We start from the raw sequence: 25,723 nt of genomic DNA on the forward strand, positions 1-25,723 counted from the left end.
TAATTCAAAGGAATAAACAAATCACATCCTGCACACTGAAAAATGTGAGATACTTTCTGAAAAGGGCTATATATGCCAGGACATTCTTGGAAACAAGATTTTTAATCTCAATGAGTTTTTACTCCTGGTTAAATAAAGGCTAATTAAATAAATTACAGCCTCACCTGTAAGCTATTACAGTGAAAAATATGGAAAAATTAAATCAAGATGATGCGCCCAGCCCTTGGTGGAGCTGTGTGAACTGTTTCCAATGTGTCTCCAACATGCCTGCTGATGTGCACAACAAACTGTGTAGAATAATTCATCAGAACGACACGTTTGCTACACTTCTATGTTTGTGACTGTATTCTGAATTTAATTTAATTTTTTAATTTTATATATTTACTTCATTATATTTTCATTGTAAATCTATATCCTTTTTAACTTTATGTTAGCTATTTATTTTCAACGAATTAATCAAAGCGTGGGAACGTTTTAATTGAAATGAGAGAACAAATTATATCTTGTGCACACAAAGTAGTAAATTGTGGCCTCAATATAATAATATATACAGTGTGCGTGTGTATATATATATATATTTTTTTTTTTCCTATATATATCTCTATATATATATCTCTCTCTATATAATATATAGAGAGAGATATATATATATCTCTCTCTATATATATTTTCCTGAAAGTATTTTTTACCTTTTACAAAAATTATTTTTGTAAAAGTGTATTTTCGTAAAACGTAATTTATTGTTTTTCAGCAAACTGCACTTCTGAACGTTTTAATTGAAATGAGTGAGCAAATTATATCATGTGCACAAAAAGTTGTAAATTGTGGCCTCAATATAATAATTATAATATATACAGTGTGTGTGTGTATATATACATATATATGTATATATATATATATATTTTTTTTTTCCTAAAAGTATTTTTTACATTTTATGAAAAAATATTTTCGTAAAAGTGTATTTTCATAAAAGGTGATTTATTGTTTTCCAACAAACTGCACTTCTGAACGTTCTAATTGAAATGAGAGAACAAATTTTATCTTGTGCACACAAAGTAGTAAATTGTGGCCTCAATATAATAATAATAATATATACAGTGTGTGTGTATATATATATATATATATATTTATTTTTTTCCTATATATATATAATTTTTTTCCTAAAAGTATTTTTTACCTTTTACGAAAAAATATTTTCGTAAAAGTGTATTTTCGTAAAAGGTAATTTATTGTTTTCCAGCAACCTGCACTTCTGAATGTTTTAAAGTGTCCTGTTAACAATAAGTAGCTTAATAGTTCATCAGAGAGTCTTGAAACAGGAGAAGAAGCACATGAGTATCACGGCGAGTATCGCAATGAATCATGGGAACATCCAGGCATCCATCCTACCACTAGTGACTCATCTCCTCTCTTTTGTATAATCTCTGGTCATGTTTAACGGATGACACAGCGGCGCAAACTCCAACTCTCGCGAAATTAGCAACCGCAGAGTTGACCAAAAAAATGCTAACGCGAAGCTATTTCCGGGTCAGGAGGAGGCTGTGGAGGACAGGACGAAAGGCGGAGTGATTACTGGATAGATGTTTGGCAGTATAACTGAAACTGAACCGGTCTATTGATTGTTTGTGCTTTGCTTTGCTTAGCCGCGGCGGTTGATGGCCGCAGTTAGCTTGTAGCTAACCGCACCGAGCCACCTGACCGCTGACTGACTGACAGCTCCTCTCTCTCGCTTCGGTCACATGAAGTGAGTTTAACCCGGAGAGGAGAGGATGGCGGAGCCGGTGGGAGATCCACCTCTGCAGCAGTCAGAGGTGTCAGAAAGTTCTGGGAGACAAAGTTCGTCAGATGAAAACGGACACGTTGAGAGTCCAGATGAGACTCTCTCTCCGACCTCGGTGATCTACTTCAAGGAGGCTTTGAACTCGTCTAACTTGAGGTTTGGGAAGGCTGGGTCTCTGTCTCCGACTCCTCTCAGACAGTTTGACTTCAGGATTGAACGAATCGAGTCAAAGCGAAAAAGTAAGTGCTTTAAAAAGTCTAGATATTTACCAAACTAGTTAACAAAATCCTCCAACTGTACCTGCAACACGCAGCTTTGCTAGCTTGTTAGTTAACTTTTGTCTGTCCATAAACTTCCTACCTCCTTATGATTTGAGAAAACTGACATTGGCTAATATTAGGAAGGTAATACACAATATAAACTATCTTTTCAGTTAATTATCACCCTCAAACAGCTAGCTAAGTAAATAATCTAGGTGGTTTATCAGTCAGTAGCTGATGTCAACAAGGTGTCCTGTGTGTGTGTCATGTGCTGTTATGACAGACTTGGTTGATTGCTTTCTGGTTGCTGCTATGGTATAAATCTGACAATGGCTAATATTAGGAAGGTGATAAATAATATAAACTTATCTTGTCAGTTGATTCTAATCCTCAAACAGCTAGTTAAGTAAATAATCTAGGTGGTTTATCAGTCAGTAAACATAGCTGATGTCAACAAGGTTTCCTGTGTGTGTGTGTGTCATGTGCTGTTATGACAGCCTTGGTTAATTGCTTTCTGGTTGCTGCTATGGTATACATTTGCTCAAAGTCTTTTTTATTGGTATTCTGCACAAAATCCAATAAATCACAGAAGTAATTCTACAAAAAGTCCAGATATTTACCAACCTAGTTAACACCAATCCTCCAACTGTACCTGCAGTCAGCTTGTTAGTGTTGTTTTTTTTATACTTATACTTTACTACTTTTTATACTTATACTTTACTACTTTTATACTTTTATATTTTTTCCCCTTTTTTTAAAGGTTGTTTTCATATATGCAATTTACAGTTCGTAATTACAATAGTTTTATAAACCAATTTTTAAGTAGCTAAGCTTATAGACAAACTAATTAAGTACACTACAGAAAACAACTTCAACATTCAAAATAAAAATAAAATGAAGAAAATAAATAATAATAATAATAATAATGATAATGATAAAAAGAAAGAATAGAGTTGCTTGTTAGTGTTGTAAGCTAACCTTTGTCTGTGTCCATAAACAAAACAACTTCCTACTTCCTTATGATTTGAGAAAACTGACAATGGCTAATGTTAGGAAGGTAATAAATAATATAAACTATCTTGTCATTCTCAAACAGCTAGCTAAACACGTTAAGTAAACAATCTAGGTGGTTTATCAGTCAGTAGCTTATGTCAACAAGATGTCCTGTGTGTCTGTGTGTCATGTGCTGTTTTGACAGACTTGGTTAATTGCTTACTGGTTGCTGCTATGGTATAAATTTAACGGTGGATTGGTCATAGCTAGCTCTCTGTATCTGTGATAAATTTCACATTTGTTGTCACCCACATTTCACATTAACTAACCAAACATTTACAGTTATGACAGTTATTTATTGCTTAAGCTGAACAACACTTATACATTTTCATTGAATTATCATAAGAGTATTATCTGTCAGTGTTACACCAAAGCATTGACGATCAATATTACAATATGACACAAAATATTGTCTGGGATTTGGGTCAAACTAGGGCTGTCTCTTCTAAATCGATTGGTCGACTAAAACTAGTCATGTTTTTTGGTTGAGTAAGGTTTTGTTTTTGGGTCTGAGAAGTGAAGCCAATGCTGAAGTGTCTTAAACTTGCATTCTTTCTAACAGCCAGCAGGGGGCGACTCCTCTGGTTGCAAAAAGAAGTCTGATTGTATAGAAGTCTATGAGAAAATGATCCTACTTCTCACTTGATTTATTACCTCAGTAAACATTGTAAACATGAGTTTATGGTCTCAATCGCTAGTTTCAAGTCTTCTTCAATACAGCATGATGTTCATTTGGTAAATTATGGTCCCATTTAGAGTGAAATAGACCATGAAGCAGGGTATGCTTTAGGGCGTGGCTACCTTGTGATTGACAGGTTGCTACCACGGCGTTGTTGGTCTGGGTGTTGTCCGTGTTTTCGTCTTACAACTTTAACCCTTTCACAGTATGTTTTCAGTTCATAAAAGTTAATTGTAACATTTTGGTCGCCTAAAAATGTCTTTTTCAGCATTTCGTTGTACTTAGCTCCACCCTCTCATGTCACTTCCGGTTGCAAAAAAACATGATGGCGACATCCAAAATGCCGAACTCGTGGCTTCAAAACGGTAGTCCACAAACCAATGGGGGATGTCACGGTGACTACGTCCTCTTCTCATATACAGTCTATGGTCCTTGACTCGTTTCTAAGTAATTTTCTCATTTTAGGCTATTCAATACGGGGAGTGAGTAATAAATAATTTAAGTTAAGTTAAATCCAATATGCTTAACATTTGTTGCTGTATAAATGGAATAGCCTTGAAGTTTTGGCCTTGGGCTCTGAGAAATTGTGGTCAGTGCTTTTCAATTTTTGGACATTTTATTCATAGCCATTTTCTTAAAACTATAAACCACAATCTTGGCACTGATCCCTTAGATTTATTTATTTAAAGCCTTTGACAGACATTTTACAGTACAACTTGTCAGTGCTCTCTGATGGACAAACTATAATGGTGACACTGTAAATTACCTCAAACATATCTTTAGCATTTCTGCACCGCAATTTCTTGTTTCTTATTGGACGAATATACAACAATACCAATATGTCTGCTAATATCAGCCGATTTAGTGGTCTAGCTCTTGAAATTAATCTGAAGATTATCGATAATGAAAATAAATGTTAGCTACTAATAAACAGCACTGGTCTTAAATAACTAAGTTTTAGATTTCAAGAAATCATTTTGTATTTATCTGTGATAAAACAATAAGTCTGATTAAAAAAATACAACGTACAGTTATTATTTAATTAAATCTGCTAATCAGTTAGTTGAAGAAACTAATAAGATCTTTTATAACACACTTTTCAAACATTTAAAAAAAAAAAGGGGTTTGCAAGCCACCGGACACGTGTAACATGATTGAGCTTAAACATGAACTCCTCCTGATTCTTAAGGCCGCTCAGCACTCATAGCTACTTAGTTTTTTCAGTTTATCTGACTGTTGTAGCCGAGAGAAACAAACAGTGAAAGCTCTTTTGGCCCAGTCATTTTTAACACAATTACAAATGTTCACGTCTTGTTCATGCATTGCCCTATCAGGACTTATTTCACAACAATGACACACGCGCTGTACATTATCCCGCTTATTACACGGCTACTTACTTAAGAAATCAATAATTTGACACCGAAGTGGTCCTCCAGAGTCCGAGATTAGGACTGTGGCCATAGCACAGTCTGTTATACATAGCGACGGTCTGTTATGCATAGCAACGTTCTGTTATACATAGCAATGGTTATGCATAGGCTTCGTCCGAAATCACATACTATGCACTACATACCCAATATGTGTACTATCATTCAACATACTTTGAATAAACAGTAGTGTGTATCTTTTCGGACACACTGAGCAGTAATTTACGTCGTCACTTCCTGAGAGCCTCCTTGCCATTTGGAGACATGTAACCATGGTAACCCGTGGAATATTTATGCCTCTGTAGTGTCCAGCGTTGCATACTGTAATATTTCACCGGAATGCAATTCGCGTACTATTGGTTCCAATGCTATGGTTTTAGACATACTAAAATATCTCACATACTGCATTAGCGTACTAAATAGCATGGTAGTATGGAATTTTGGATGCAACCATAGCAACGGTCTGCTATAAAGAAATAACACTGACTGTAGAACGCTGTTATTGACCAATCAGAATTGAGTATTCAACAAAGCCATGTAATTATGTGGGTATATTGGTTTTGTATTTGTTTTTCTCAAATTTGTTAAGTGTATTTTTCCCATCCTCTGATAGCACCGCGCATCATCACCTAAATATCATCTCCTCGAAAATATCAAGTGTGGCTTTTGATTTTGTCAACATGCACCAGGCCTGTAGAAACTGCACCAAAACACCAATGTTTATCTTTCTTTTCTGACTTTCTAAGACCCATATCACTAAGTTTTCCGAAGTGTGAATTGAAATAACACAGTGACCATTCATACATCCAGGACATTTGGCCTTAGTTATTATCATTACCCTTGTTGCTCATTGTGTTTTGCTGTCCTGCTGCAGCCATCTCAATAATTTCATTATCAAATAACAGGCGTCTGTTTCAGGTCAGACGACACTGTTGATGCTTGAGAGACCGATGAGTCCTCTGCTGCATCATTAGCTTTGGCTGGGTACTCTTGGGACCCCCCCCCCCCTCTTTTTTTTTACGCATGCACCATCTGCTCACGTGACGATGTGTTGCTTTACCCAACAGCACTACTGTCAGCCATCTTGGTCGACACCCACCCAGAGCATTCACTGCGGTGCTGCACAGGCAGTCCAATCAGAGTGAACCGGTGCTAAGCTGACTGGAGGAGGGCTGTGATTTTCAGCTCGGTGCTCTCTTGCATTTTAAACCCCCCAGTTTGTACAAAAGGGATAACAAGGGGTTGCAAAGGAGGAGGAGGTGGAGGATGAGAGGGCAGGGCAGCCTTTCTCAAGACAGCAGCACTCAGTTGTAACAAGGAGGGGAGGAGGATGCAGGCATAAAGAGGAGGAAAAGCAGCAGCCTCTCAGACACCTGCTGGGCCTTTCCCGTCTTTGGCCTTTTATCCTCTTTGTTTTGCTGCTCTTTTCATCCTCTCTGATTTCCTCTAATTTTTTGGGTGCCTTCACTGGTCTCTGGAACAAAAGCTACTTCGCCTTTTTCCCTCGGTGGTGTTGGTTTTGCCTCACATCAGCTGAGTCATCATGTCTGAGCTGACGCCTCAGAGCGAAACCCCCACTCCCACCACCGACAAGATCACCCAGGCCGCCCGGGAGACCATTTATCTCTGCAACTTTCGCGTGTCTGTCGATGGCGAGTGGCTTTGCCTCCGCGAGCTCAACGACATCTCCCTCACGCCAGACCCAGAGCCGGCCCATGAAGGTAATGTGACAGATTAGCTCATCGTCCGAGAGAGGAGGTCTGTGTGTGCACAGTCACAGTGTGATCTCTGTTTGGGCGTGGTGGTACACAAGGTCCCCAGACGCAACACGTTTCACCCAGTGAACTGTGATAATGTGTCCTGTTTGGGTTGTTGTCACGATGGATTCCAGGGAAGACGGTTTGATGTCTGAGAGTTACACAACAGGGTGACGCTGTTTGTAAATAAGCCAGGGCCGGGAAACAAAACAACCAGGAAGTGGCGCTTGTTTCGTCGTGAGAATTAATTATCTTCCAGTAAATCAAATGGACAACAATGGTAGATCATATTTCATTTCTGATTTCCTTAATCTTACAAAATATAGCACACAGCAGAAATAGGTTTGCACGTTCTTTACTCTCACTGAGACGAAAAACAAAACAGGATGCAACTGAATCCAGATATTTTAATTTGTCAGTTAGCTTGTTATGAACAGATTCATGCTGCAGTATTTAATTTATGGTTTTAAATATGATGGGAAACAGAATATCTGCTAAACAGCAAGGCTCTCCTCTTCCTCATCTCTTGCCACGCCTTCTCTCAGCACAGATTGGCAGGTCCACGGTTTTCCTGAGAAATGGAGGCAGTTCAGACTTTTCTCCAGCCAGTTGGCAAATTCAACACTGCAGCACTTAAACCTGCAGCTCTACTGTAATGACACTACAGAGGAGCTTTAACAGACAATGACGGAAACATTTCTGTCATGAAATACCAAATGTGTGTGTTCATTACCTTTTAGTTGCAGTCATTTTGTGTTGGAAGTCAAGATTTTTATGCTCTATAACTTAAGTCTATGCAAACTAAAGATTACAAATGTATTAATGTATTAAAGATGTAAATAATGATAATATAACCCTGTAGAAGTCCTCTACTAAAAGCCTCTCAGCGTCTAGTTATCTGCTTACATAGATAATGGATTAGGCATAAACGTATAGATGGATCACACAAAACATTAAGTGCTGACTTAACTGAGGTTTTACTAGTTTAACCATTTTCTCTTTCAAAGCTATTCATTGTTTTAGGTTTATATTTAAAGTAGGGCTGTTAATCGATTTTAATATTTAATCACAACTGTCCATAGTTAATCATGATTAATCGCAAATTTATCACATTTTTTTATCTGTTCAAAATGTACCTTAAAGGGAGATTTGTCAAATATTTAATACTCTTATCAACATGGGAGTGGGCAAATATGCTTGCTTTATTCAAATGTATGTATATATTTAATATTGAAAATCAATTAACAACACAAAACAATGACAAATATTGTCCAGAAACCCTCACAGGTACTGCATTTAGCATAAAAAATATACTCTAATCATAACATGGTAAACTCAAACCCAACAGGCAACAACAGCTGTCAGTGCGTCAGTGTGCTGACTTGACTATGACTTGCCACAAAATTGCATGTGATTATCATAAAGTGGGCATGTCTGTAAAGGGGAGACCCGTGGGTACCCAACCACCCGTTTTCATTCAAATATCTTGAGGTCAGAGGTCAAGGGACCGCTTTAAAAAATCGCCATGACAGTTTTTCCTTGCCAAAATTTAGCATTAGTTTGGAGCATAATTTAGCCTCATTTGCAACATTTGCTAGTATGACATGGTTGATACCAATGGATTCTTTAGGTTTTTCTAGTTTCATATGATGCCAGTATCTTCACTCTAGCTTTAAAACTGAGCCAGTTTTACGTATCATACTTACAGATGAAACATAACATTTTTTTTTCTTTTCCAACAAAATCTTATTGTTTTCTGTCCTCTTGTCTTGAATTTCCATATCAAGACTACTTAACTCTTACTTCCTGGAAAACATTGGCTCTTGTAGCACTGAAGGAAATGCAGAACCATCTAAAATGTTTTTTCCGGCTGTCGATCCATTTAGCTCATGAGTCATTCCTGCTGTTAGACCAGATTCTGTGTCATTACTACGAGGACTATAATGACCTTCTCCTGTGTTTGTTTTTCCTCTATTTTAGATCCCAAGGATCCCATTGCAATCGAAAGGCTTAACTTGATGAACATGGCCAAACTGAGCATCAAGGGCCTGATCGAGTCAGCTCTCAACCTCGGACGCACACTTGACTCTGACTATGCACCTCTCCAGCAGTTCTTCGTCGTGATGGAGCACTGTCTGAAACATGGGTTGAAAAGTATGTACATCACACTTCACACTCTAGCCGTGTTTTCTCATTCAGTTGTCAAGCGAATTTTAAGCGAACTTTTGAAATGTCGCAAAAACAGAAATCCGAATTAGGTGCGTGGTTTGGAGCGAATTTATTCGGCTACAGCGTAATTTCATCAGAAGTTGGTTGCTATAGACTACGCATGGCTGTATTCCACCAGTAAACAGATTAGAAGAAGAAGTAGAGGTTGCAAACCGGAAACGAAACAAGTCGCCTTGGCCATCTAACCATCTACGAGAGAAAAATGGAGAGGGGTCTTCAGGAATTTGTTTCAATTAGGCAAGTTTTAACTGTTCTTTCATGTGAGCTACTGGTATCGGCCATGTTTCATGTTGTCCGGAGACGAAGACGATATAAACATATATCCAGGAAGACGGCGACAGCAGAAACAGCTGATCAGTGATGTGAGTTAAATGTTCGCTACGTCAGAATTTATTCGGCAAAGGAGTTTCCATATCACATTTAGCGGATCAACCCTTCTTCGACAAAATCCACCTCAAGCGAGCGTGAAAACATTTTTTTTTGCAATCGAGAAAATTTTAGAGTTTTGCCGTTTCCATACAGCTTTTCTAATGCGACACTTCAAAATGTTAATATAAATATGTGAATGGAAACACGACTAGTGTCATCTGTTCAAAGCTGCATTACTTGATCTCTCTCTTACAAGTCGATTTCAATAAAAATTTGATTAATTGTGCAGCCCCACCATCCGTCATATTCAAACCAACCAGAGAGATGTAAAAGGGATGATTCAAATGATGAATTTGCTGATTAAATGTTCTGTATTGATTATCATTTGTATACACTTCTGTAGTTAGTTTCCGTTGCTCATTATTTTGCCCAGGGTGATGACTCAATGACACAACTTCCTCAAAACAAAAATAGCTCAACAAGCTCTGTTCCTCAATCCTCAGCCAAGAAGACCTTTCTGGGGCAGAACAAGTCGTTCTGGGGGGCGTTGGAGCTGGTGGAGAAGTTGACGCCTGAAGCAGGAGAGATCACTGCCAGTGTAAAAGACCTGCCTGGCCTCAAGTGAGTCTGTTATATCGATACCCTAAAGACGGCAGACAGATTTATCACAGTCATAACTTAAGATTTTGTTCTTTTTTATAAATGTACTTTACAAAATGTGTGCACAAAACAATGCCATGAAAAGATTTAATAGCATGGGAATTACTCCTTTCGGCAAAAGTTAACTCTGGCGTCCATTTGGAGCTGCTCTGCTAGTTAGCAAATTGTTTAGTAAAGATTGTAAGGAGTTGTTTTCATGTGTTTGGTTACAGGACTCCTCTAGGAAGAGGGCGTGCCTGGTTGCGACTGGCCTTGATGCAGAAGAAACTCTCCGACTATATGAAGACCATCATCAACAGAAAGGACCTGCTCAGGTGTGTTTACTGCTTTGAGGCCCATTGGCTCCTAGAATAATGGTGTAGAAGTGAGGATGAGATCTTATGTGATCCAGAAAATTGTTTTTTATTTATTTTTGTTTCAATCACCTAATGAAACAGTGTGCACATACAGTATGCTGCACCACCTTGTTAAAAACACTGGCCCCTTCAACCAGAGCTAAGACCATTATGCTAGGGTCCGCTAGGGTCTGCTGGGGTCCGAAGGCTAAGTGGCCTGAAATGATGAAATTCCACGCCTGGTGTTGATGATATTTCCTTTCCCCCCCCCCAACAGTGACAGCATTTCTAACTCTCGTCTCTTCTCCTTAGTGAATTCTATGAGCCGAACGCGTTGATGATGGAGGAGGAGGGAGCCGTCATCGCCGGGTTGCTCGTCGGACTAAATGTCATTGATGCCAATCTGTGTATGAAGGGAGAGGACTTGGACTCTCAGGTAACTCAGCTTTCACTTTCACTTCTACCACCACCCCAGAAAAAAAAAATCCTACTTCTTGGTTCTAACACAATGTTGTGGTGTTAGGTGAAACTGTCAAGTTTGTCTCTTAGATAACTGAAACTACCGCATGATGTTTGTGTAAGCTGAAATGCTGTAAATGAACATAACAGCAGCAGTAAGCGAGACAATGTACAGGAGTTTAATCACTAGACTTTCAAATTTGAGCTTTTCTTTTTTAGAATAAGTAAGTAATGTGGTAGTGGGGTGTTTGTGTAAGCACTGAATATTAGTTGTCAGTTTTGGACTGAAGCCAGAGTAACTGGGAGGACTGGCAGGTTGCCAGTTTGTCATTAGCTTAGTAAACAAGTATTACTCCAAGTACGATGAAGTGAAACCTCTCCACTTACAAATCTCTTGTTGATTAGAGGTTGTACTGACTGCTGAAATATTTAGATACACTGAATGCATCCAAACCAGAACAGATCATTTAAGCATTAAAATGCAAAGTGAACATCCTAAGTTGTCTACGTTTTGAGAGCTGCCATGTGGTTTCATTGATTATCTGTTTCTTACTAAATTACTCCTGCAGGTCGGGGTGATTGATTTTTCAATGTACCTCAAAGATGGTGGACACAGTAGTAAGAGTGCAGAGGGGTGAGTGCTGCTTTCTCATCTTTAATCTCAGTGTTTGTTTTTTATTTTAGTCTCTCAAACTACTTAATAGTAGTGTATGTCTTTTATTTCAGCACAACTAACACTAAAAACACACCATTGAGAAGACGTGACTCTGAACATACTGCGTTACCATAGTTACACACTGACACCTTGCCCACTGACACCTGTCACTGTGTCAGTGTGAAGGGAAAACAACATAGAAAAGGCACATAACATGTTGAACATCTCTCTCTCTCTGCTCCTTCAGTGACGGTCAGATCACAGCGATTCTCGATCAGAAGAATTACGTGGAGGAGCTGAACAGACATTTAAGGTTTGTCAGTGACCGTCTCTCTTCACCCTCTTCTTCAGCAGCGCGTTGAGCTCCTCCTGACTAACGTGATATTTCTGTCTGTTTGTAGTGCATCAGTAAATAACCTCCAGGCCAAAGTGGACGCTCTGGAAAAGTCCAACACAAAGCTAACAGAAGAGGTGAGAGTCGTCCACAGCTGAACTTCAACACAGCTGCTGGTTTTATTTTTGTTTACAGACCGACTTTTGTCTCCGCAGCTCGCAGTGGCAAATAACCGGATCATCACTTTACAAGAAGACGTGGAGAGAGTAAAGGAGGAGAGCTCATATCAGCTGGAGTCCAGGAAGGTCAGCACATCATCAATTCAATTGTTTTTTCTAGTATAGTAAAATAAACATGGAAGCAAAATAGCACAAAAATCAAAAAATTGATCAGTGCATGATAAACTGCTCGCAATGAACATTTTTTTTTTTCAGTCCTGTAAAGTGTGTTGCTGTTTTTTTATTCAGGCATCAAGAAGCGACTCGGCACCAGACGGACAAGCGTTGGGTGAAACACGCAAGCAGCTCAAAGAGGAAACTTTGCTTCGATTGGTGCGTTTCAGGCTCTTAATGATGATTCCCTACTCTCATGTTTAGATGTTTATATTGTCATGACACTCTTGAGAGTACCTGTAGATGTTATCACAGTTTATATGTGCTTGACCTATAAAGGTAGAATCCCTGGAAAAGAATATTTTCTTCCAGTTGTGTATGTGAAGTTAGAGGCGGTCTCTGTGCAGGATGTAGAGAAGGAGCTGGAAGTGCAGATCGGGATGAAGCAAGAGATGGAGCTGTCCATGAAGATGCTAGAGAAAGACATCTGTGAGAAGCAGGATGCTCTGGTAGAGCTCCGGCAGCAGCTGGAAGACCTTCGCGTCATCAACCAACAGCTGAGCCACAAGTCACAGGTGAGGCTGCATTTCTGATCCTCACGTTTAACCACATCACGTCAGGGTACTGACCAGCTTATGACCAGCTGGTTTTCCTGCTTTACAGTCAATAATATCCCAAAATGTCATCATCTACTTTAATTGTTCAAAGTGAGAAATCTTTGAAATTTTGCTGCTAAGCAGCTTTTGCTCTTGTTCCTAACAAACATATTCTCATTTCTTATTCTTATTTTTATTATTTACTTATATTTCTCTACATATATTGTGTTATATATTGTAGCATTATTTACATAATTTACATGTTACTTACTCCTGTATTTCTACTTCCTTACTTATTTCTTTATGTTTATATAAAAGCTACTGTAAAGTCCCAATCTCCCTTCGGGGATCAGTAAAGTATTTCTGATTCTGATATAAAATATAATACAATAAAATATTATAACAAAATATAAGAAGCAATAAAAAAATAATCATTTAAGAAAAATAAATAAATAAAATAAAATAATTAAATTAAAAAGTAAAGAGGTTGCATATTGCACAGGGGTTGTGTAATCTTTTAACAACTTGTGCTGAGTTATTGTTTCCAGTTAACTAACACGGCTCATCTTCCTCAGAGTGCTGACGCCGGCTCTAAACAGAAGAGTGAAGCCATCACTCGCCTGGAGGAGAAAATCAACCAGATGTCGGGGACAGTTAAACAGATGGAGACCAGGTAAGGAGCGTTCAGCCATGACTGCTGCTATTCTGAACAATTATTTCAGTAGATCGTTTTTCTTCATGGAATCACTTGCCTACAAAAACATCTTATTGTCCTATTTTGTCATTTTTCTCCCTCCACTTTCATTATTTTTCATTATCATTATTTGTTTTAACCATGTAATCAGTGAGAAGCATGCGGTGAAGCAGGCCAGAAACCTGAACTCAGCAGCAGGGAAGCTGCTGCAGCTGCAGCAGTAGCTTCATCAATCTGAATACAAACATACAATATAGAAATAACCAAACTAGGATGTTATCTTTTCTGTACGATGCTCCTTTGTTGTTGAAAATTAAAAAAAAAACTTTTTCCCACAACCTGCTGCAGTGGCTCTCCAGCATCAGCTTCAAGTAGTGTGGACTCAATCGATCCTTTTAGCAGCTCTTAATCCTTGTGTTCTCTGACGGATCAGATTTATACTTTTATTTGGTAGGCGTTTCTTAAAAATACCACATTAAAGCTTTTTTTGGCAAAGGTAAGATGAGTAGATGGCATGGCGTCTGAAAGTCTACTGTGAACAGTTTTAAGATTGGATGGATCCGTCCTGGATATTTGGGAGGTGGTGGACTTGCTGTAATGTTATTCCAAAGAATAAGACCACTACCAGAGACTGAACTGGTGTTAAGGGACTGGTGTCAGATGTTGTCATTTGGTGATCCACATTCGAGTGTAGAAGGCCAAGACAGGAGCAAGATAAAGCAAAAAGAAAAGGGCAAAATTAATTTATTAATTTTGAATTGTATGTGAACATAACATTGGTGTAAACTGTAGTAATCATTAGGCTAATAAAACAATAAACAATCAACAGCCTGCTTCATCTTCTTTGGCTAAAGTTTCCCTGTTCCCCAGTCAACTCTTCATTTTTTTTTGTTTTAGTTCCAACCCTGTTTCTTTTTGTCAAGTTTTCATTTTACCATACGTTTATGTGACACCCCCTCCCCTAACCAGATGCAAACAGGCCGAGAGAGAGAGGGGTCTGGCTGTGGAGGCCAACCGGCTCTTCAAACAGGAGTTTGGGGACAAAATCGAGAGTCTGCAGGAGGAGGTGGAGCAGCTGAGGAAGCACAGGTAAAGTCTGGAGGAATGGTAATACTAGGGCTGTCAATTGATTAAAATATTTAATCGTGATCAATTTCACGATTGTCCATAGTTAATCTTGATTAATCGCAAATAATCACACATTTTTTATCTGTTCATAATGTACCTTAAAGGGAGATTTGTCAAGTATCTAATACTCTTATCAACGTGGGAGTGGTCAAATCGGTAAAGGAGAGACTCATGGGTACCCATAGAACTAATTTTCATTCACATATCTTGAGGTCAGAGGTCAAGGGACACCTTTTGAAAATAGCCATGCCAGTTTTTCCTCGCCAAAATTTAGCGTAAGTTTGGAGCGTTATTTAGTCTCCTTTGCGAAAAGCTCATAGGACATGGTTGGTACCAATGGAGTTCTTAGGTTTACTAGTTTCATATGATACTGGTATCTTCACTTTACCTTTAAAACTGAGCCCACTACAACCTAAATATCGCAAGACATTGCACACGTCAACCAAATTTAATCGCAATAGCACAAAGCGTGCAGTAGATATGACATTTTTTGTAATATAAGCCCTGCCCACATCATTTGAGCTAACTTTGAGGGCCAGCTATAGCAAAACTGTATGGAACATCAAAAATACATAAAAGTAACTTTTCCGTCTTGGTCCAGAGATGATCTGTACCAAATTTGGTGACGATTGCTCAAAATGTGTAAAAATCTGATTTGGACAAAATTCTAAATTACGGAAAATCATTCTTGACGCAAATGGGCGTAGCTTATATGGATATATTCGTCTGGACCCACAAAATCCAGGGAAAAAATAAACGTTTAGTTTCTGAGAGTTATGGTTCAAAAGTTAAAGACCAAAACGTCAAGTTCATTGTTATAGCGCCACCATCTGGCCAAATTGCACCACATTCAACACTGCACTCCATGGGGTCCCCAGCAATACACCTGCCAAGTGTGAAGTAGATCGGATGAGCGGACAGTGACAGACAGAGATTCCTTGCTTTATAGTTAGAATATAAACCCTTTGATTAATTTTTAAAATGCTGCATGTGCCATTAATTTGAGTTTTTCTGTATTTATTATTTGTCTTGATAATAGATCAGATCATTTGAATTCTGCATGTCTTTCCTTTAATCCTTTAATTGTTATCTTTTTTCTTCGGACGAAGCATGATTATTATGAATGTTATTAGTATGAACTTGTGTTCAGTGCATTGTGTTTGTCTTGTTTCAGGTATAATCTGGAGCTGGAGCTGAGGAAAGAGCGAGAGCGAAGGAATGAGCAGCAGCATCATCATCATCATGACGCTGCGTCAGGACTGTCCAGTACTCATCGGAGGGAGAGGAGACTCCCAGAGAACATACCAAAAGTAAACCTGTGGTCATAATTATGCTAAAGTTAAGATGCAGTAAACTACTTTGTCCTTTTATATAATATGTGTGTATTTTTCCAACAGCGTGCCCCAGAATCTCCATCAGTCAGAAGGGACCAGAATGACCAGTTACAAACTGGAACAGAGGATAAAACAAGTCTGAGCTCAAGCGTGTACGTAGTTTTAAGAACGGCAGCTTTTAGAAAAAATATAAATATTTGATGGAATATTGTTTTTTTTAATATATTAATTTCTCCCCCTCTAAGGTCCTCAAGGTCACACCATGAGGATGAACAGGTGAGGTCTAAGATGCACTAAATAAAATGTTGAATTGCCTTACCATAGATCTGCTTGAGATTGGTTTATTACTGTTAAAAAATAAAGAGGAAATTGTGTAAGAAAAATCAAACTAAACACTTTCAATTCAAGTATTTACCTCACATAAAAACTCTTCACTCTTATAATTATCAATAAAGTTGTGTACTAGTATTGTAGTATTAGTATTGGATGTAATGAAAGTCATATTATTGGTTGATTTTCTTCAGGACGAGCCCTTTGTGGAGATCAGTCAGCCTTCCATCTGTACGATGTGTGAACAGGACGACTCCCTCCTGAAGACAAAGGTACAACGATGGAAGATTAATTTGAACTTCTTGTCTCGCATTAAAAGTTTACAATATTTAGTTAGTTTGTTTATAAAAGCTTATAGTGGCCCTGTCTTGACATTAATATGGATGTTTTGAAGTGGGGTTTTATGAGTTACTTATCCATATTCAGTGTATTACCTACAGTAGATGACGGTCGGCACACCCCCAGTTTGGAGAAACAAACAGGAGGTACCGCACGGGAGCTAAGCGATGTACTGCTGTGGACGGGGGCGGCGGCTAAACAAATTTTAGACACCTAAAAATATCATATCAGTTTAAGTGTACGCTTTATTTAGAATATTTTCACAGCTTTACTTTACTGTCAGACAGCCCTTTCCTAAGGGGAACTGAAGCCGCTCTCCTCAAAGCCACCAGACTCCTTTGACAAAAACAGTAATTTTACCTCACAGAACACAGGAGTTGCTGGTCAACCGCTGCCTCGAGAAACACTGGCAGCACTTAAGTAATACACTATCTGAAGAAGAGACATGGAAACACACTAACAAGAGGTCAGTAACAGCTTTAAAGAAACAATATAGTTCCTTTTATATCTTCAGTTGGATCAATGAAGGTGCTGCATAATTTAATACTAAAATAATACATTATAAAAAGAAATGTCAGATGGTTTATTGGACCTTTAGTTCAGGGGAAACAGCCAAAGTGCTAGAAGAGTTATTAAAATGGTGGATTCTTGAGACACAATTTGCTCCAGAAAGTCATAAAAGGGTGACCCAGCGAACCGTAACTTCCTGTCACAGTGTGTTATGATCCTGTTTTTGTGTCTCTAGATACAGTGTAAGAACTGCAGCGGTGTTTTCTGTGAGAGCTGCGTGTCCAACGAGCTGCCGTTGCCTTCCTCCATCCTCCCAGAGACTGTGTGTACAGCCTGCTTCTCTCTGTTACTCCAACAATACGCCTCAACGCCAACATGAAGCAACTATGCATTTTACTACAAGACACGATGGTCAGACACACGGAAACCAACCAGAGGCATTTATTTTGAAAGAATGGCACTGCAAAAATGCACTTTTTGACTTTGTGACTCGAGACGTTATGAAAGATCCGATGGGGTTCTGAACTTGCGGTATTTTAGTTGCTTTAAGTGTCCAAACGTGTGCCACTGAGAGTGGTTTGGATGCAGGTTTTCATTTTTCAAATACTGGTGTCGCCTTAATTCTTCCTTTCTGGCTGAAGGTGCGTGTTTAGCTGCTGTCGTATTTCTTTAGTGAAAACCTGCATTTAAAAAGCTGTAAAAATGGCTCCTGGATGGAGATCCCTGATATAAAAAGACAACTTGAATCATCTCATGCATTTAAAAAACTGACTTTCCAACAATGTCCACTAAGTGGATTATTAATTAAAATGGTCAACTGACAATATTTTTTAAATAATTTAATTTTAAAAGATGAAAAAGGAAAAACTGGATTTTTTTTTTTTTTTAGCCACAGCTGTGCTACAATGGAGCACAGCCGTGTGTATCATATACAGAGCAGTATATGATGTGTTATTTCACCCTGATGAAGCATGAATTTTCACACTTTTGTGCTCAAAGTGGCACCTTATTCAAGCTGATACTGACAAAATCAAATATTACTATATTATACTATGATGTTAAACATGTGTTAGCACTTTGAGAAAGACTGTGTGTGCTGTCAAAAGCTTTTTATACACTTTAAAATGGTTAAAAACGATCATAAATATTATAGTGATACACTCAGTCTAATGAGTTAAGAACATTGTAAAACTGTAATACAGAATTTAAAACCAGAAAAATACAACTATTTAATTTGAATGACATTGTTATGACCAAAATCCTAGACTGCTAGACTTTATCTAGTCTGTTATCATGATATCATTATGTTCTCATTCCCAGCAAGTCAAATACCGAGGCTTTGTCACAGCTGTTGGCGTTCAGCACCGCCGCACAAGGCACTCTTTAGCACCCGTATGAAACGCACTGGGTGTTCCATTAACTACAGTGGAAACCCATCCACGGCAACAGCAATCGCTCTGAGAAAGTGCGCCGGGAGTGTGGTGACGTAGTTTAAAGAGCGAAAGAGACACAGGAGGATGGGTCCAACAAACACAAGGCTTTCATCCAGGAGACTGCTGTTCATGTCCCTTGCGTTAAGTTTTACTTTCACGTTACAATCAGCTGTTCGTTTGTGTCCCGTGTTCACAACGTTCAGTGTCATTTGGACTCTACAAACGTAGTAGTTTTAAGCCAAACCATGGAAGGTCTTTCCTAAACCTAACTAAGTGGTTTTGAAGCCTAATTCTAAAGTGACACCAAGGGGCGTGACACCAAGGGGCGAGACACACACCAAGGGGCGAGACACACACCAAGGGGCGAGACACACACCAAGGGGCGTGAAACCAATGGGTGTGACAAAGCGTTGGGATGAGAGCTTGTTTGATATCGATCTCATCTCATCGATCATGTCCCAAAATGTCAGACTATTCCTTAAAGTTTACAGAGCTGAATATTGTGGTAAAACATGTCTTTACTGTTGCTGTTGTGTTCTGTATTAGTTAGAAGTGGCATTAACAAAATGGCTTAAAATCATCTCCTGTTGACAGTGAATGCTTTGTCACATCAGAGTCTGATTTTTCACAAACAGTGCAGCAGTTAAATCATAAAATCCAACATTTAGATTCTAGTCTTTCCTCTGGATTAATCAAACTCTCTCTTTTTCTGGGCATCTCATCATGTTACGGCACTTTTAAATGCATGGCTCTCTGCCTGACTGGTTTGAAGTGGACACACATCAGTGCATCTTTATAACAGCTGTTTTTATGTTTTGTTGATTTATATGAAGAATAATTAGAAGCTCAGTAAAACCAGCTTAGTCGTTCTTGTTGAAGCTAATTAACACGCGAGATGGAAACTGCTTCTTAGATCAGCAATAAACTTTTATTAAATCCTACTGGTGTATGATTCTGGATTGTTTTAACCTTGACAGTATTTTATGATTTATGGAGCTATAAAAAGAAATATCCACAATCCCCTCTGTAAAACTATAATATGTCGACAAAATTTTATTTTATTTCACATATTTAATAAGATAATGTCTCATTTGCATATTTAAACATACATTTTCAGAAAACTTGTAATACAAAAAATAATTGTCTTAATGTAAGTAATCAACTGGGGAGGTTTCATAGAGATATGTATTAGTTACATTTTTTACCCTATTCACCTGTAGTGTCTCCCCTTAAGGAGATAACAGCAGTGGATTGAGTTTGCGGTATATGAGTGCTATGCTTGTCAGTGTATAATAGTACACTTGGGTTACACATAGGCTTTAGAAACCAAGTTAAGATCTTATAAAATCATATACAGGATTAATAGGGCTTCAATCTGGTTTAAAGTTGCTGGTAAGTTTGTGGACTTATGAAACATTGTTATTATGCGACAATTTAGTTCTCCCCTTTGTACTCTCCTCTGTTACAAATGTAATACCCAACATGGCCAGTAGGAGGAGATGCAGGATTAATGTAAAATATACTGTTTGTGCTTTCTTTATTTCTCCATAGATATTTTACTGATTTCTTACCTTTATCCTAACCAGTCTGACATTTGTAATATTTAAGACCAATCTGAAATGATATACAAAGACATATATGTTAGTTTCCCATTCAAACTTTTTTGACGTCAGACAGACTGTTCATTAAAGCCCGTAAATCAATGTTACACACTGTACCACTGAGCCACAGTACAAACCACAGCCTGCATTACATAATGTTCTTGGAGCAATGTGCACCTGAAGGGACAGAAACCAGCACTTCAGATCTTTGTATGTGGCGTTCTTTTGTCACAGATTAACCTTAACATGAAAACTACAACATTGACTCAGTTAGTCGGTCCACAGATTGGGAGGAATGCCGCCAGTTAGGAGCTTCATGTGCCTCAGCATGTACGTCAATGTACCGCAAGAATGCTCCTATAACAACACACAATTATGACAATATATAACCAACATGCATTAAGTTCAAGTTTGAAGATAGCTTTCTTATGTAGTTGTATGTGTTCTATATATTATGTGATCTGTCAGTGGGTCCACCACTTTGATCCAGACTGAAATATCTCAACAGCTATTGGATAGATTCATTCTAATCTTCAGAATCAGATATATTTGGCCAAGTACTACATGGAATTTGACTCTGGTTTTATGCAGCTCTCTCAATGTACTTACACAAAATAGAAATAACAGCTGTAATCTTAATGACTTTGGTGATCCAGATGTTTCCTCTAGCACCACAATAAGGTGTACATTTGTGGTTTTGAGTGAAATGTCTCCACAACTATTGGATGGACTGCCATTCAATTTTGTAAAGACAGTTATGGCCTCCTCAATGAATGAATGAATTGTAAAAACCTTGGTGAGCCCCTGACTTTTTATCTAACGCCATGCTCACTTAAAAAAAAAAATCTAAATTGTCCAATACTTTGGTTTAAAACAAAATAGCTCCTAATCTAATGACATTCCCATCAGCCTCAGCTGTAGCCTACTTTATGTTTAGTGCTAAGTAACAAATGTTAGCATGTTATCACACTAGAGGTGAGTATGGTAAACATGACAACATGAACACACTTGTAAAACTGCGGTAATGTGTGCGGCAGAGTGCAGAACCGTGGAACTGCCAGCCACCTATGGTAAAGATGGCCTCTGAACGGGCCGAACGGCGTTACCACGGTTTTGCACTCGGCGGCTCACGTTACTGAAGTCTTGGAAAGGGAGGAGTGAGCGGAGGGGTATTCAGTTGGTTGCTATTTGCAACCACACCGCTAGCTGTCGCCAAATCCTACACACTGTGCCTTTAATAGGAATTAAACTATTATGAGTCCTGTCATATATGGCCTGAAAACAAGTTCCCCACATGTTTTTTAAAGCACAGTCAGACAAAGTTGGCCTCAATAAGGTCATCAGGTCACAGCAGGAGGCTCAGAAGAGGCTTCTCTGTTTCTCCTCACAGACATCTGCCACATAACTTACTGTACACTGAAACCTCACATCTGTATGAGAGAGTATGAGAGTATCCGCCCAACGGCTAATGTACACATTAAAACATGCTGCTTTTTTCCCCCCAGTCTAAAAAATATACATTTATTATAACTGATCCAGACAGAAAGAGTTTTATTATAATTCCCTGTCACCAAGTTGCATGATGGTTTTTGAGGAGGCACCCTGTACTTTTCTGAAATTCATTGAATTCTTCGTGTTCTCAGTTTTCCTTCAGGCGTAACTAGTTTTTCCTCTTTGTGGACATTAATCCAGCACTTGTGTTGTCATATAAACACAATAATAATCAAATAAAAGCAGGACATAAACAAGCAGATATCAGAACATATTTAGTCTGAATCTGGAGATGATGATGCCAGTGTGCCAGAAAGAGTTCAGCAGTAGTAAGTAGCAGTCTAATGTACACAAACAAGTTAAGGTCAGTAAAAAATGAATGTATTCATTTGTGATCTTGGTAACATTACTTACATGTGGAGAATTTGTAAGGAAGATTTTATGCACATTAAAGGTTCTCTATCTGATATCCGGAGCATTAATATAGATGTGGCTGCATCTGCTACCGCGTCCGGCGCCTGCTTGACACCAACTGCTACCATCATTAATTAACTGCGTCTGTACGAGGGACTACCAACACTTCGTGACAAAGTGGCAGCCTGGAGAATGACACGTCTCGGTCACTGCCAAAGACATCAAGAACTCCAGGCAAGCATGCTGGTGCTGCGGGAACCAACGCGCGGGCATCAATCACAGGGACGTCCCACACCAACTTACATGGACGTACTGAGGAGAGATGCTGGACAGTGCTGGCGAGTTAGCCAGATGTATGGTGGACTGAGACAGCTGGAAGCTCCGCTTGAAAGCCCCAATGAGGACGACCCAATGATATCAATTCCGATAGATGTATTATCACTCTTTCCATCCACCACTATTGGTTTTGTGTTATCAGTCCTACTTGTATTAGCTATTACAGCTGCTAGGCTATTATTGTGCCTGCTTTCCTCTCTTTCTCTTTCTCTCTCTCTCTCTCTCTCTCTCTCTCTCTCACTCACTCTCTCTCTATCTATCTATCCCCCCAGCCGGTCTCGGCAGATGGACACTATAAAAAAATAAATTGAATTGAATTGAAATAAACTATTGTCTATGTATAGGTATAGAGGAGAAATGTCTACCTGAGTAGAGAATGAAGTCTTTCTCTCTTTGTGTGTTGTAATCTGAGCTTCTATCAGCTTTGTTGACATCGCCAGGCTGGCCATGAGTGTCTTTTAGTGCATGTGAGCGTGCCACACTGGCTGGCTGCTCTACGCTGCTCTCATATGCTGGTTAAGCCGTCCACACATAATCAGCGGTTAAATCGCTCTGCGCTCGCTGTGCCTCTGTTTTCCTATGGGGGAGAGCGGTGCCGAGGTAGAAGTGATACACTTGGCGTGGCGCACAACTCGAAAACCGCCACTGAGCGTTGCATTTAAAGTTTTAATTATTTCAGCTTTGACCTTGGATGTTGCTGACCTTCCAAAGTGCAACCAATGAGATAACAGCCGCAACTGTTGTTGTTGCATAGAAACAGTAAATGCCGTTCCCTGCGCACTTTTCAATGACATATTATACCTGCGCTGCGCTTTGCCTCTGCGAGGCTTTGTGCCCTATACCACACAGTTAGCGAAAAGCAAATTTCTTATCATGTGAAAGCAGATTAACAGCTGATAACGTCGTCCCGACTGACGGCGTTGTTGCAGAAGCATAGCGCCCATTCTCCGGTTCCCCCCCAGGTTAGCTCTGTCAGCACTGTTGCCATTGTTTGTACTGTTAGCTGCAAGCTGCCAGCTCAGCTGTCGCCATGTTGAGAGCTGTGTGGAGGCAATAGACATGCTCTGAATATCTAATATTTGAGACACAACAGAATCAAAACTTTATAGGCAATAAAATCCTCACTGGTGTTAAAATAAGATCCGAATAGACGTTAGAATTACAGAGAAATAAGGAGGAAACTTTAGAGACTTAAGAAAATAAAGATGTTATCTGGAAGGATGGAACTTAACATCCCAACTTTTGTTGTCATTAATAACACTGCAGCTTACACTAAACGGCAATGATCAAAATGAACCCAACAAATAAAAAAAAGAATAAGCTCCATTCAAAAATGATGAATAACAATAACACTACAATTAAATGATAAAATAGACTATTGCCACTGTGAACATTATTAGTTGACTAACTGGGAAGCCTTCTGATAATAAAATATTAATATTAATAAAATTATAATTTTGCACATTTTTAATGTCGTGATGTGTCTTGAGGGAACTTCAGAGCAAAGCTTTGAGGTGGAACTACGTTTTCTGGAACAATTTTACATCAAAGACATGAGCTGGCACAAAATAAAACCCTGCGGAGACAACAGGGATCATAACAGGAGCATCATCGAACACATTTTAAACTACAAAGGGCCAACAAGCCGATGCAAAAACCTTTCAAATCCATCCTGAAAGGGAAAATCAAGTCAAACTGAATTTGAAGTAAAGCTGGAGAGTATCGGGTCCATCATGTTATGCTGTCATGCAACCCGCCCCTCTCTCAACTGTGCTGCCATTTTTTCCATAAATAAAAATGGTATTACATGGTGGAAAACGTGGAAATGCTGACATGCATTGGGATTTAAATGTGTAAAACAGCAGCTGTTTTGCATTATACACTCATGTATGAGGGACAATCCCTTCTCACAGCAATTTTTCTCAGATATGTCATACTGATGTTAGCCTTAACAATATTTTGTGTTATGAATAAAAACATAAAACGTTGTTTTGAGAACAAGTTTAAACTTGTGGAAAATTTAAGTATAGTGAAAATAAAAGCAAATGAAAGACGTCTTTTACACGTTCAGGTAAACAACGTGTTGTTTATCTTGAAATAGCCATCGTTAGAAAGTCTGACAAAAAAAAAAAAAGTTGAAATGCGTCTTGTACAGTTGTCTGTTTAATTCTTTAATTTTTGTAAAGCATATAAAGATGCTCAGCCCAAAATGGCTATAATAATAAATATTATAAAATAAAATAAAATAATTATAAAACACAGAAATATAGTTGCAGCAGTGAAACCAGACATACCACAAAATATAATAAACCACTTACTTACTTAACATCATCAATATATTCTATATTGTCTTTTATAATCATCTTTACAAAGGAAATGATAGAAATTATGCTTGATATAACTGATAATTAAGATGTAATGTTTTTTTTATTAGATAAACATGTTTATTAGGGCTGTCAAAGTTAATGCAATAATAACGTGTTAACGCAAATTTGTTTTAACGCTATTCATTTCTTCAAAGCATTAATGCTACTTCCAATTTTTGATAGTAGCTCCAAACTTGCGCTAAATTTTGGCGAAAAAAAGGGGTCCCTTGACCTTTGACCTCCAGATATGTGAATGAAAATGGGTTCTTATGATTTGATTTTTTTATGCTAAATGCAGTACCTGTGAGGGTTTCTAGACAATATTTGTTATTGTTTGTGTTGTTAATTGATTTTCAATAATAAATATATACATACATTTCCATAAAGCAAGCATATTTGTCCACTTTCAAGTTGATAAGAGTATTAAATACTTTAAGGTACATTTTGAACAGATAAAAAATGTGCGATTAATTGCATTTAATCATGATTAACTATGGACAATCATGCCAATAATCGCAAATTTTTTATGAAATATTTTAATCGATTGACAGCCCTAATATTTATATCTTTATAAATAAGGAACACTTTATCCAAATGTCCCAATACTCACAATGCATTTATGATGTTTTTGAAACATAAATATACAAATATAAAACATTATTAATAGAAAATAAAGGATTTGTCTCAGTAGTATCTGTGTGAAATACCTTAATTTAATATCTTTTTAGTGAATCTCCCATCAGACAAGTATGTTTTAAAGCATATGTTTAAGATGTACAGGACATTTGAAACTTATTTACAGAACTAAATCATTATGAAATC

General features: G+C 38.2%; 1 protein-coding gene across 7 annotated transcripts; it reads left to right on the plus strand.

Moving 5' to 3' along the window:
• The first annotated feature begins 1,431 nt into the window (after positions 1-1,431).
• Positions 1,432-18,010, plus strand: rufy3 (RUN and FYVE domain containing 3). 7 transcript variants are annotated; one of them, XR_005207876.1, is made up of 19 exons: positions 1,432-2,019; positions 8,937-9,110; positions 10,058-10,175; positions 10,427-10,528; positions 10,862-10,985; positions 11,578-11,642; positions 11,911-11,976; positions 12,065-12,134; positions 12,213-12,302; positions 12,465-12,548; positions 12,737-12,904; positions 13,501-13,598; positions 14,589-14,708; positions 15,922-16,057; positions 16,145-16,233; positions 16,327-16,357; positions 16,606-16,683; positions 17,496-17,690; positions 17,724-18,010. XR_005207876.1 is itself a non-coding variant. In XM_037777803.1 (19 exons), the coding sequence occupies exons 1-18, from the start codon at positions 1,770-1,772 to the stop codon at positions 17,172-17,174; spliced, it is 1,920 nt and encodes a 639-aa protein (XP_037633731.1). In that variant the 5' UTR covers positions 1,432-1,769; the 3' UTR covers positions 17,175-17,216; positions 17,496-17,637. The 7 variants fall into 7 exon arrangements, 6 of the variants coding, with proteins under 6 accessions (XP_037633731.1, XP_037633729.1, XP_037633733.1 ...); XM_037777803.1 differs by lacking the exon at positions 17,724-18,010 and adding an exon at positions 17,118-17,216 and having other exon boundaries at positions 17,496-17,637; XM_037777801.1 differs by having other exon boundaries at positions 17,496-18,010.
• Positions 18,011-25,723: the final 7,713 nt, after the last annotated feature.

Source organism: Sebastes umbrosus, chromosome 8 (genome assembly GCF_015220745.1).
Source record: "Sebastes umbrosus isolate fSebUmb1 chromosome 8, fSebUmb1.pri, whole genome shotgun sequence".
Lineage (NCBI taxonomy): Eukaryota > Metazoa > Chordata > Actinopteri > Perciformes > Sebastidae > Sebastes > Sebastes umbrosus.

Bases quoted from the DNA above. Each gene is read 5' to 3' on its own strand.
- rufy3 (XM_037777801.1), top strand. From the start codon at position 1,770: ATGGCGGAGCCGGTGGGAGATCCACCTCTGCAGCAGTCAGAGGTGTCA. The intron at 14,709-15,921 runs GTAAAGTCTGGA...GTCTTGTTTCAG, and splicing joins GAGCAGCTGAGGAAGCACAG to GTATAATCTGGAGCTGGAGC. The intron at 16,058-16,144 runs GTAAACCTGTGG...TTTTTCCAACAG, and splicing joins TCCCAGAGAACATACCAAAA to CGTGCCCCAGAATCTCCATC.